Raw genomic sequence first — 12122 nt, 5'->3', positions numbered from 1 at the left:
TATAGTATTCACCAGTAAACTGCAATAATACGTATTGTAGAACCCACATAAAAATCATTTAGCAAAAATGTTGGTATAGTTATGAGATTCTATGAGACCAGGTAGCTCATAGGTAATTTGGACAAAAAGATAGCCCCATTCCAAACTCATGCTATTGGTTGAGCCAATGTTGCAGTGCCGGACTGGTCAGGACACTCAAACAAATAGAGCAGTGTTTCCCAAACTGGAGTACGCGTACACCTGGGGGTACGTGAGGTGACAATGTGGGTACGCGAATGACATTCTGAGATTTACCGTTCTTTCAATTTCATCACAGTCTAAAATAACATTCAAACCCAGTTCATGTATTTCTCACTGGCAAAAATTATTTTGTGTGCCCTCTAGTGTAGTAGATAATTATGCAATGAAATAACCTGATATTTTGCAGTTAAAAAATGCATTTACTCATGCGTCATGCGTCACACAAGTATCTTTTTTTCGCCAGCCAAGCCCAGTGCTAGGTGACGTAGCTAAGTGATAGCAAGTAAAATACTTCACTGTTTTACCAGACTCGCACATGTCAGTCGTCCACGATTTTATTTTTTATTTATTTATTTATTTTCTGCAGTTTAAAACATAATTTGTATTTAAGGTAAGATGCATAGGGAGTTTTGATTCTGATGGTATAAGTTCATAAGCTTTGATGTCAGGTGTCAGAAATTCAGCAGCACCAAATAATTTCCATATTCACACGCTGTAATTTTCAATCACATTTGCTCGCAAAGTAGAGACCTGTTTTTACATTGTTGCATGATGTTTTTTCAGCAAATTAGCTCAACCTGTGTCAAAATGTGACATAAAAAGCCCCTTGAGTTGACCGCGCAATTGCACAGATGCGGCAATGCCGTACCTGCAATGATGCGCAATTCCAGGCACAGAACCGAACGCTATTCTTGCATACAGCGACGCAATGAGGGGGTAATTTTCAAGTTATGCAGATTGTATCATATCTAGCATTCCCATCTCAATCGGTAAGCCATTTGTTCAGTATACGTATATGATTAATATAACATGTAAAAACATGTACAAATATAACAAGTTGTTTTACAAAGATAATTGTGTTAAACAGACACATTTTCCAATGACTTGGTGTGAATTTTATCTATGCGTTAGAGAGAGGGTATGCGAAAGGATGTTGAATGTTTGAAGCGGTAAGCCACTGTAAAAAGTTTGGGAACCACTGAAATAGAGTTTTGATAGTGCCACAGATAAAGCCAAATTGTTTAAATTTTTGCATCCTGTTGTCACTAAAAAAGATACTGAGCATGTGTGCATGATTAACCTCACCTGAACAAAGCTGTCCTTTGGAACGGATGCAATTGAAGTCATCACATTCGCAGTATGGCCCCCAAACCTTCCCAAAATCACTTGAGCGACAGCTACATTGGCCACACACACAGTCTCCCCGTCCGCTACAGACCGGTGTCTCTGGGTTGGGGCTACAGCGGTCTTGCTGGGTTGGGTTATATTCCCCCTCAGAGCACTCGCATCGAGAGCCCAGTCTGCCCGGATTGCACAGGCACACGCCACACTCAAGGGTACCATTGCCGTGGTGACAGGAGGGGCTGTTGGGTTCAGAGGACAGCTGACAGTTGCAGTCACAATCAAAGTCAACAGTCACCTGCAGTGCATCTTTGAAGCCAATTGGTTTCACAGTGAAGGTATGACTCTTTTCTTTGGGACAACCGTGTAGTTTTGCCTCAATGCTAAATGAGACCTGAGAGAGATTAAGATAGAAAGCAAAGGTAAAGAATATATTCCTTGTATTACAAAAACAAACAAAAAACAAAACAAACAAACAAAAAAAACTTTAAATTGTTTAAATTGCTCATATAAAAAATAACCTCATATTGTTTTTAAAAACTGGATAATTCCTGGAACTGCCATTCATTTTTAAAAACTGTCTGTGCAGTTTAACATAATAGCTGGCTAATTGAGTTTGCATTTGTAACACACCAAGCATCAACAGTGCACTTATTACATGGACAATTCCCCCTGGGCAACCTGGAGTTAAGTGGCTTGCTCAAGCACATGGTGGTGGCTGTGGGAATTGAACCAGCAACATTCTGCTTACTAGAGCTGTGCTTTAACCCACTATGCTGCAACCAACACCATTCCCAATTTAAGAAGTTGCAATTTAAATTTGTACTCTTGCATTTTTTATTTACATTTGTATGAACAAGGCCTTCTTGAGTGTATGCATCAGGTACTGACCTTATCTCCAATCTTGAGTCCGGCACAGGATCGGACCCCTGTGGTGACCACTCCATCCAGACAGGTTGCATTGATGAACAGAGATAACTCATCTGGCACACCCAAAAGCTCTAATTCAACTTTGGATCTTATACTCTGCAAAGCAAAAGGATATATAGATAAAAGATTCAGAGTCCAGATTTGCCCTATTCCAAAGTGATCGGTGCATCAGGGTAAGAAGGGAAGCACATGAAGGGATGCACCATGCATAGTGCCCACTGTACCAGCCTCTGGAGGCAGTGTTATGATCTGGGGTTACTTCAATTGATCAGGTCTAGGTTCAGCAACATTATGCAACAAAACAATTAAGTTAGCAGAATGTTCTGAATGACCAGATTATACCATCAATGGATTTTTTCTTCCCTGACAGCACGGGTATATTCCAGGAAGACAATGCTAAGATTCATCGAGCTAAAATTGTGAAAGAGTTGTTCAGGGAGCATGAGGAATAATTTTCACATATGAATTGGCCACCACAGAGTCCTGACATTAACTGGTCTGCAGATTTGAAAGTGATTTGGATGGTCCCCCCCATGATGTACGTGCTGCTTTCACAACTGTCACGTCAATAACGCCGCCATTTCCCCATTTATGTGAGAATGAAAATTAATAAAAATAATATATATTATATATTCTTATATTTTCTTAGGAGTGCCAACCCTTCTAAATTGTTTTGCTATTATTATTTCTGGATTGTGCATTTATTATTCACTGTACTGCCTAAATTCCATCAAAATGTATCATGCCCCACAAGAGGAGGAAAGATTTTAGACCAAGTCTACACAAATATAGCTGATGCATACAAAGCTGCTCCCCTCCCCCATCTAGGACACTCAGATCACCTCTCTTTGTTTCTACTGCCCAAATATTTAGCACTCATCAAACGTGTGAAACCAACAGTAAGGACAGTCAAAGTGTGGCCAGAGGGAGCTGACTGGAGCAGCAGCATTTTGGAAACACTGACTGGAGAGTGTTCGCAACTCAAATGTCTCCTCCGTTCTGGACTGTATCAACTCAAACATCAACAGTGTCACCACCCTCAAACGGATTACCACTTTCCCTAATCAGAAGCCATGGATGAACAGTGAAGTCAAACTCCTGCTGAAAGCACAAGACATTGCATTCAGATCAGGTGATGCTCAAGCCTATAGCTCATCCAGGGCTAACCTGAATATGCGCATCAAAAAGGCCAAGCACAACCACAAGCTAAGGATTGAGGATCACTTCAAGAACAACTCTGACCCCCGACGCATATGGCAAGGCATCCAGGCCATCACAGACTACAAAGCTACTAACTCCACCCCCCCTGTCACCGACACCTCCTTGCCTGATGAGCTGAGCAGCACCGATGTGTGTGTGGCACTGAGCAGGATTAATGCACGCAAGGCTGCTGGTCCTGATGGTATCCCCGGACGCGTACTCAGGGCCTGTGCTGTGCAGCTGACTGAGGTTTGGACTGACATATTTAATCTGTCACTAGCCCAAGCAGCTGTCCAGTTGCACTCACCCCCATCATTATGAAGTGCTTCGAGAGGCTGGTCCTGGCCCATCTCAAGACCTGCTTACCACCCTCACTGGACCACTTCAATTCGCCTACCGTCAGAACAGGAGCACAGAGGATGCCATATCTACTACAATTCACTCTGCCCTATCCCACCTTGACAATAGAAACACCTATGTGAGAATGCTGTTCATTGACTTTAGTTCAGCATTCAACACCATCTTCCCCTCCAAACTGATCACCAAACTCAGTGAACTGGGCATCAATTCCTCCCTCTGTAACTGGATTCTGGACTTCCTAACCAACAGACCTCAGTCTGTTAGGTTAGATAATCACACCTCCTCAACCATCACCCTGAACACCAGCGTACCACAGGGATGTGTGCTGAGCCCTCTCCTTTACTCCGTCTTCACTTACGAATGCACACCTGTACACGGCTCTAACACCATTGTCAAGTTTGCAGACGACACTACGGTGATTGGTCTCATCAGCAACAACGATGAGACGGCCTACAGGGAGGAGGTCCAGCACCTACCATCTTGGTGGACTGACAACAACCTGGCTCTCAACACTAAGAAGACCAAAGAGCTCATTGTGGACTTCAGGAAGTCTAAAGCTGGCACACACACACACACTCATTCTCATCAACGGGACTGACGTGGAGCGTGTCACCAGCTTCAAGTTTCTGGGTGTCCACATCTCTGAGGACCTCTCTTGGACCCTCAACACCTCTACCCTGATCAAGAAGGCTCACCAGCATCTCTTCTTTCTGAGGAGACTCAAGAATGTCCACCTGTCTCCTCAGATCCTGGTGAACTTTTACCGTTGCACCATTGAGAGCATCCTCACCAACTGTGTCACAGTTTGGTATAGCAACTGCTCTGCCCATGACCGGAAAGCACTGCAGAGGGTGGCGAAAACTGCCCAATGCATCACCGGTTCCTCACTCCCCTCCATCGAGGCCATCCAGGGCAAAAGATGCTTGCATAAGCCACGCAGCATCATCAAAGACTGTTCCCGCCCCAACCACAAACTGTTCACCCCACTCCCCTCCGGGAGGCGTTTCAGGTCCCTCCACACCCGAACCAGCAGGTTCAGAGGAAGCTTCTTTCATGCGGCTGTCACCCTACTGAACTCTAGCTCTGCATCCAGTTGTCTTTGTACTTGTACTCTACACAATGACAATAAAGTTGAATCTAATCTAAAATCTAAATTCACAGAGGTTTTACAAAGTGTGTGGTCTCCCAAAAACGTGTGTTTATTTTTGTAACAATCGTAACGCAAGCTACTTTTCATATCTAAAAAAAACTTGTCTATACTGAAATGTTTCCATCTGCAGGGGTCTGTGATTATACATATAAACTGTTTGACATACTGGTAAAGAGTACTTTTTATTTTAATCTAAAATTCACATTTTCCATGCAAATGTCACATCCATAACACTGGAATTGCCCTAATTCATTGCATACAGTCCATTTACACTACCAAATTCTTATGTATTTGCCATCGTTATGTAAGGCCAGATGTACAACTAAACAAGAGGATAAGTACATCAGAGTCTATAGTTTGAGAAATAGACACCTCACATGACAGCTTCATTGAATTCTACCCGCTCAACACTAGTTTGATGTACAACAGTAAAGAGAAGACTCAGGGGTGCAGGCCTTATGGGAAGAATTGCAAAGAAAAAGACACTTTTGAAACAGAAAAACAAAAAGAAAAGGTTAGCGTGCACAAAGAAACACAGACATTGGACAACCGATAATTGGAAATTAGTGTTATGATCTTAAACCCATTGAGCTTTTGTGGGATCAGCTGGGTCTGAGTATCTGGACAAACTGACAGCTAGAATGCCAAGGATCTGCAAAGCTGTCATTGCTGCACTTGGAGTATTGTTTGATGAGAACACTTTGAAGTAGATTAAGAAGTTCTGAAAATCCTTCAAATTGTGAAAGTACATTTTCACATTATTAATGTCCTGACTATACATTGTGATCAACTGAATGCCACTTTGTTGAATAAAAGTACAAATTTCAAAATCTGTACATTATTCCAAACTTTTGTATATATATATATAAAATAGTATGCAGTAGGCAGTACATTAGTATTCCATTTTGAACACACCTTAAGTTAATATACATTTTTAATAGACATTGTGCTTTCATTTGGTTATTACAGGACAGATATAAAGTCCTCATAAACATTGGGTTCTCGCAACAACTAAGAGGTTATACATTTCTAACAAATTGACTTACAGCATAAGCGTCCAGAATGAGTTGAACAACATTTCCTGAGTCTTTAGAGAGGGTTCCGACCGCAGAGCCAGGAATCAGCTCACTGTAATTCTGAGAATGGAGGAAATGTGATAGAGTCCCACAAATTTAGTTGTCTTTGTCCAAAGGTTTGCATGCTGTATGGAAGTGTGTTATACAGTATACATGTGTGTAAATATAGGAACTTACACGATATAGTGACACCATATTGACGGTAACAGCAAAGATGAGGTTGATATTATTTTCAGATATCTTGTCTGTGATCAGACCAAGTGAAGGGTAGTCCTACAACACACACACACTTTCAAAAATCTATATATTGCCAATATATCAAAAAAAGCATTTGGACACTTAAGAAACATTTAAAATATAGGAATGTCTTGAAATAAAAAAATTAAAAAAATAAGCTGGTGAAGCTTGTTGACCAGCATGGTCTTTCTGATAAAGCTAGTTAAGCTAGTTTAAAATCCTGGTGTGGACACCAGCACACCAGCATTCCATGCTGGGGAATCAGCACCCAAAACACCACATAAGATGTTTTTTTGCTGGTCTTTTCAGCAAAGTTAAGAGAACTGACATTTTTAAGTGTGACTTAATTATCAAAAAGTGTCCAAATAAAATGGGCTCACCAGTGTAGTGGACATGTCATATTCATTGTCTTTGTTGATGTGGCACTTCCCATCGTGGGGCTGGACGATTCCAGCGAGTCTAGCATCCAAAGCCAAATGGCTCCTATCATCACTTGTGAATACCAGCAAATGAGATGCATCGGGCCTCCATCCAATATTATCCTGGAAGAGAGAGAAAGGTGATTGAGTGAGGGAAAATCATAAATTAGAAGAACAAACCAAGAGAATGTGTGTATTTTTAGATAACAAAATGTCCCATTTGTGTAATAGATGCATATTTGTCAGTTTCTCTTTGTATCTGCTTGTTTGTGTCACCTTGCATACTACTGCTTGCATGATAGCATCAAATCCACCTTCTGGCGCATCTCTGTTTCTGGACACTTTCTGTTTCTTAACTTCCTCTGTGAACCGTTCTACTTGCTCCGTCAGAGACAGTATGTTACGATAGCCAAATTGTGGAGGGCAAGGTTCAGAAGACCTATAACAACCAGAACACAGCAGACAGACATAAATCTCTTAAATTGGTTGGCTGATCTGATTTTCAAGTGCTCACCCTGCTGAAAAGACCAGCATAAATTTCCAAAACACAGCTGCTGTAGCTGGTCAACCGTTGTCTTCCTGGTGAAGCTGGTTGACCAAGGAAGTTTTGCTGTGTAATCTAATTAAAAAGCCTAATGGAGACACCAGCACACCATCATCCAATCTAATTTAAAAATATAATTCATGTAAGAGTTTAGACCAACTTGATTGTGAGCGCAATATAATTTTTTTATTTAACCACCTTCTGGCATAAAGATGTTATCTGCTGAAATGCTCACTGAACAAATTATTGAATTAAATAACACACAGAAGGGGAGTTATACAAATATGTGATGAGTCCCAATGCTTTTTATTTCCCTTTTTTAATGATACGATATTGATATCATTGATATACATTGATATAATGAACTACTTCGGGTTGTTATGACAGCCAACAACAGCTAAAGTTGAGCCTGATTGAGAACTAATTTTTACTCCAACTAACACTTGTTCTCCACCTGGATCACTCATTTCGGTAGTTTTTACGTTGCTTCTTATGGAGACCAAAAACAGAAAACATTCTAGCAGCAATCAGAATCATCATGGCACTTCCAATTGGTTGATCAAGAAAACTGTAGATACTACATATAAACACGACTGCTTAGCCAATCAGATTTGAGGATCAGATGTTGTACAAAGCATAAGTAGGTGACCATGTATTCAGGTCTTTTCAGCAGGGCATTTACACGCCAATGTGTAAACATTTTAAGACCAAATTTAGCTTACTTATGGCAAGGATTCTTGATGACTTCTTCAGAGTAAATATACATGTAAGGTGAGAGGGTTTTGTCTACAAAAGCTCCAAATCCCATGCGCAGATTACTGGTGACACTGCGTAGAGCACGTGGAAGATCATTTCCAAGAGCATAAAGCTTTTGCAAGTCATCCCTCATGGTATTGGTCATGTCCATTAGGTAATACAGATCCACTGGGTAATCAGCAACTTGCTTCACAGTGACGGAGAAATGCTTTGAATCATCTAAAAGACAGTAAGTTAGTGTTAGATGACTTCAAATGGCTTCTTTTTTAATGGTAGGCCAATCGTGATCTTGTGAAAGGCTCAGGCTATATGTCTCAGATAATTTTATGGTATCTATGAAACCTTTTTACAGACTGTGATGATGCATTTCCACCTTCTAGCAACCATTTTTTATTTGACATTTTTTAATCATTAAGTGTAAATATATAACATTACTCATTGTGTGATTTTACCCTTGCATTAGTTTAACACTGCTGCAATGGGGTTTCAAATACAGCTGCTGAGGGACAGACAGTACATTTGGTAACTTTCTCTCTTCTGACATCCGATATCCAACTCTCTCTATTCATTTCTCTTTTGGAAAATTTGGGAAACATAATAGTGGATTTTCACTGTCCCTGTTGTAGCTAATAGGAATGCAAAAATTATATTTCTTGCTGTCTCCTATTCACCAAAATGGACCCTTTTCACAGGGTCGTCATAGTTGGGTAAAACTATATCGGCGATCAGGAAGAACAGTAATAACCAGTGCCACTACAGTGTTCCTATTTGCACAAAGTCTAAAAGAATCTGGATTTGTTTTTCCATGAATTTCCAAAATAGGCTGAAATTTGTTCAAGCTTGGTGGGTTCAGACAATTAAATGTGAAGGAGACAACTTTGTTATTAAGCGAGGAAGCACTTTCGTCTGTGGACAGCATTTTCAAGAAGAGCACTTACAGCACTATGAAAACACATATACCCCTGCAGCGGCCATAGTTGCGTTTTCCCAACTATGACGACTTCTGCTTCGTGAATATGGAAGTGTGAAAAGGGTCCATAGACGTTCACCCCATTATAGTTTACTTCTGCATACCAAACTTGTAATGTGAAAAGGGTCCATAGGCAATCGTTGATCCATAAATTCAAATGTGAAAATATATCATATACAATCACAAAGCACACATATCAATTTTATCTTGAGATTTGCTCTTGGATTTTAAAATCATAGTTAAAGATGACTTTTACTATGTTAAAATACGTTCTCCTATCCCAGCTTAATATGCAGAGACAACTATAAGTAAGCAATTCATACTGTAGTTTTTTCCCCCTCGAAAACTGTAAACAATGTGGCGCTATCAAAATTGCTCTGTTTGTTTTGAGCTGACCATCCAGCCTGACACAACAACAACAACTCAACCAGTGGCGTGAGTTTAGGGTGGGGCTAACTATATGTTCAATCAAGGGCAGAGGGGGAGAAATTACACACTTCAACTTTAACCATTCTGTGTTCTGTTTGAGTTCTGACCCCAAGGGTTAAATATGTCATTACAACAGAGAATTGCAAAAAGTAACTGTAATATTAATTAATTTTGGAAATATAAATTCATATATTTAGGAGGTACATTTTTGAAAGAATATGTCTCTTTTTGTAGAAATATCATACCTGGCCTAAGGGTGAGGTGGATTTTTTGTGGTTGGATCTGAGTGATTTCACTGGCTGAACCCCCTGCCTTGTAACTCAGGGGGCGGTCCTCTAGTATCTTCATGCTGCTAACTGGATACTCAATAAGCTTCACGCCACAACCAGACTGAATGAGATTGTCTCTCAGATCACACCGAGACAAACTTGATCCTCCTTTTCCGAAGATCTAACACACACACACACATGCATAACAACAACTTTAAGAGTGAGTCAGTTTAAGCAGCCATTTATAGTATTAGGCGTGAGGAAAAATATAGATTTTCCGATGCCTCGCGACATTCATTTGATCAATCCCTATATCGGTTCTTAAATTGCAAGATCGATTTTCAGAGTGTACCAAGTTAGATGGTTCACTGTATAATTAACAGCACGTGTGTTTGCTTGTGTATGTGGATGAATTTGTGTTTATTACCTCCTGAGCACACCAGGCACATGTTGGATGGATAGACAGACATTCTTTACATGTGCTTACTCCTCTAGAAGTGCATATGTTAGAGCCTGAAAACAAGACCAAACATGGTTTAAAACTGCTTCTTTCTACTAAGTGGTTCTCAACTGGTTATGCCTCAGGACCCAGATTTTACTTTGGAAATTAAGTGGTCACCCAACACAGTAACGCAGTTGTTTATAACACCAAAGTAAAGAAAAATGTCCTTCCTACTGCAACCGCAGCATATGTTTATTTTCAAGGTTTTTGAGGATGACAGCATGTCATGCAACTTGACCGTGTTTCCATTTGCCTCTATTTGGCTGGCTTCTTCCAAGTGACAGAGGAATTTGCACTAAAATACAAGAGATTGATTGTACCTTTGATATCAACAACAAAAGTTATTAGAAGTGGTTTCTCCTCCCTTTTAAAACTTTTAAATTGCAATTGTAAAGTATGTGTGGGTAGTGATCCACCAGTTGAAAACCACTGCTTTAAAATGTAAACTTTGTTTGTCTTATATTGTGTCCTTCAGGTTCTGTTTTACAACCTCTCAGACATTTAGAAAAATATACGTTTTTTTAAGGTTTGCTGGTCTCTGCAAACTGCAAAGGAGAAAATTCTGCTAAGCAGAGCTTCTCAAAATCCTAACAAATAATCAAATGCAAGACATTTACAGTTTTTCTGCAAACACCTTTCAGATCACCTTTATCTTTATCAAGTGTGATTATGAAGGATGACTGCTTTTAACAGCAGTGTCATTTTTTATATATCTTCAATAATTAAACAAACAGTAACAAAAGGCAAACTTACTTGCAGCTACAGAAACTAAAACTAAAACAGGTATCCAAACTTCCATGAAAGTAAATCCCATTTTAATAGATCCAACCTAAAGAGCCAACAAGTCTCCTGTCTCCTCTCTGACTGATTCTCTGGTGTTCAAAATGGGAGTGGAAACAGCCATCGTTTCAACCTAGACAAGTAAGGACAGATGACGCAATTATTACAGAATTTCGCAAACACACAATGCTTTACATGTGTTTCAAGGAAATGTGTAACCACAGGCAAGTTGAAACTCATCAAATGAACATTGAATGACAGTTCAAGGACATTTTTCAACTCACTAAACATATATTGTAGCTAAAGGTACAATATGGATCTCAATTACTTTTATACTACACCTTCCACTGCTTTTTATAAATGTTACACCCTTCAATAGAATAATCAAATAATAAACTTCTTGATCAAAATAATCAAACTTCTTGGCACAATCAGTCTTTTACAGTTTTATTTTATTTTCAAAATTTTTTTTTATCTCATATATTTATCTGTTTATTAAATTTACATTAAATAGTATTGTTTGAAAAATAACTCGACATTCTGACATTCTGATGCTGGTGTACAGTACAGTACTCAAACCTTGCCACCTCATCAGCATCCATGCTGAAGTTGGTGTTGGGTACCATCTAGTGGTATTATTAATGTTTTACAAAAGCTTTATGTCCATTGCTTTCACTACACAATTTATGCACTTCACATCTGCATGAGACACAATGTTTTCTGATGTAAGGTCTACTACAGAAAGACAGATTAGTTCATTTCAACGAGATCAAAAAAATGCTTTTTAGCTCTAAACATGACAGACTGATCTCATGAAAATAACGTGACTGGCTAAATAATATTGACACAAATTATATTACGTGGTTCCTTACAGGTATTGCGGCAGTTCTGATGTGAAATGTCCACTGTGTGGCACTCAAATAAATTTTGTTCCTAACAGATGAGGTTTTTAAGGTTAACTCTCTATCGAGTTTCAAATCAACAAATCAGACCATCTTACCCTAAACCTTAAACCTAAACCTAACCAATAGTGTCATAAAAAGTAAATGTGACATGAAAAACATAATTGCTGAAGCAATCACATAATTTGATGGTGCTTTGTCGGAATTGTGTGGGCTCTGCAGGATTCTTGCGATTC

At 39.5% G+C, this 12122-nt stretch overlaps 1 protein-coding gene across 5 annotated transcripts in view; it reads right to left on the bottom strand.

Annotated features, from left to right (window-relative positions):
* Positions 1-12122, bottom strand: part of itgb3a (integrin beta 3a) — a 56067-nt gene that overhangs the window by 13636 nt on the left and 30309 nt on the right. The window contains exons 1-10 of one of the 5 annotated variants that reach the window (XM_052138765.1): positions 10958-11078; positions 10130-10215; positions 9679-9883; positions 8001-8253; positions 7011-7173; positions 6696-6857; positions 6256-6351; positions 6049-6138; positions 2254-2388; positions 1327-1756 (exon numbers count right to left, since the gene is read on the bottom strand). The exons of 1 other annotated variant lie outside the window; for it this stretch is intronic. In XM_052138765.1, coding sequence (XP_051994725.1) covers positions 1327-1756; positions 2254-2388; positions 6049-6138; positions 6256-6351; positions 6696-6857; positions 7011-7173; positions 8001-8253; positions 9679-9883; positions 10130-10215; positions 10958-11018 — 1681 coding nt within the window. In that variant the 5' untranslated portion in view covers positions 11019-11078. Of the gene's footprint in view, positions 1-1326; positions 1757-2253; positions 2389-6048; positions 6139-6255; positions 6352-6695; positions 6858-7010; positions 7174-8000; positions 8254-9678; positions 9884-10129; positions 10216-10957; positions 11079-12122 lie in introns of those variants that run through there. 3 more of the 5 variants (XM_052138769.1, XM_052138767.1, XM_052138766.1) reach the window with 3 other exon arrangements.

The sequence above is a fragment of the Xyrauchen texanus genome, chromosome 12 (genome assembly GCF_025860055.1).
Source record: "Xyrauchen texanus isolate HMW12.3.18 chromosome 12, RBS_HiC_50CHRs, whole genome shotgun sequence".
In the NCBI taxonomy this organism is placed as follows: Eukaryota; Metazoa; Chordata; class Actinopteri; order Cypriniformes; family Catostomidae; genus Xyrauchen; species Xyrauchen texanus.
Note: the sequence above shows the minus strand (reverse complement) of the source record. Positions and strands in the feature narration are given on the sequence as shown.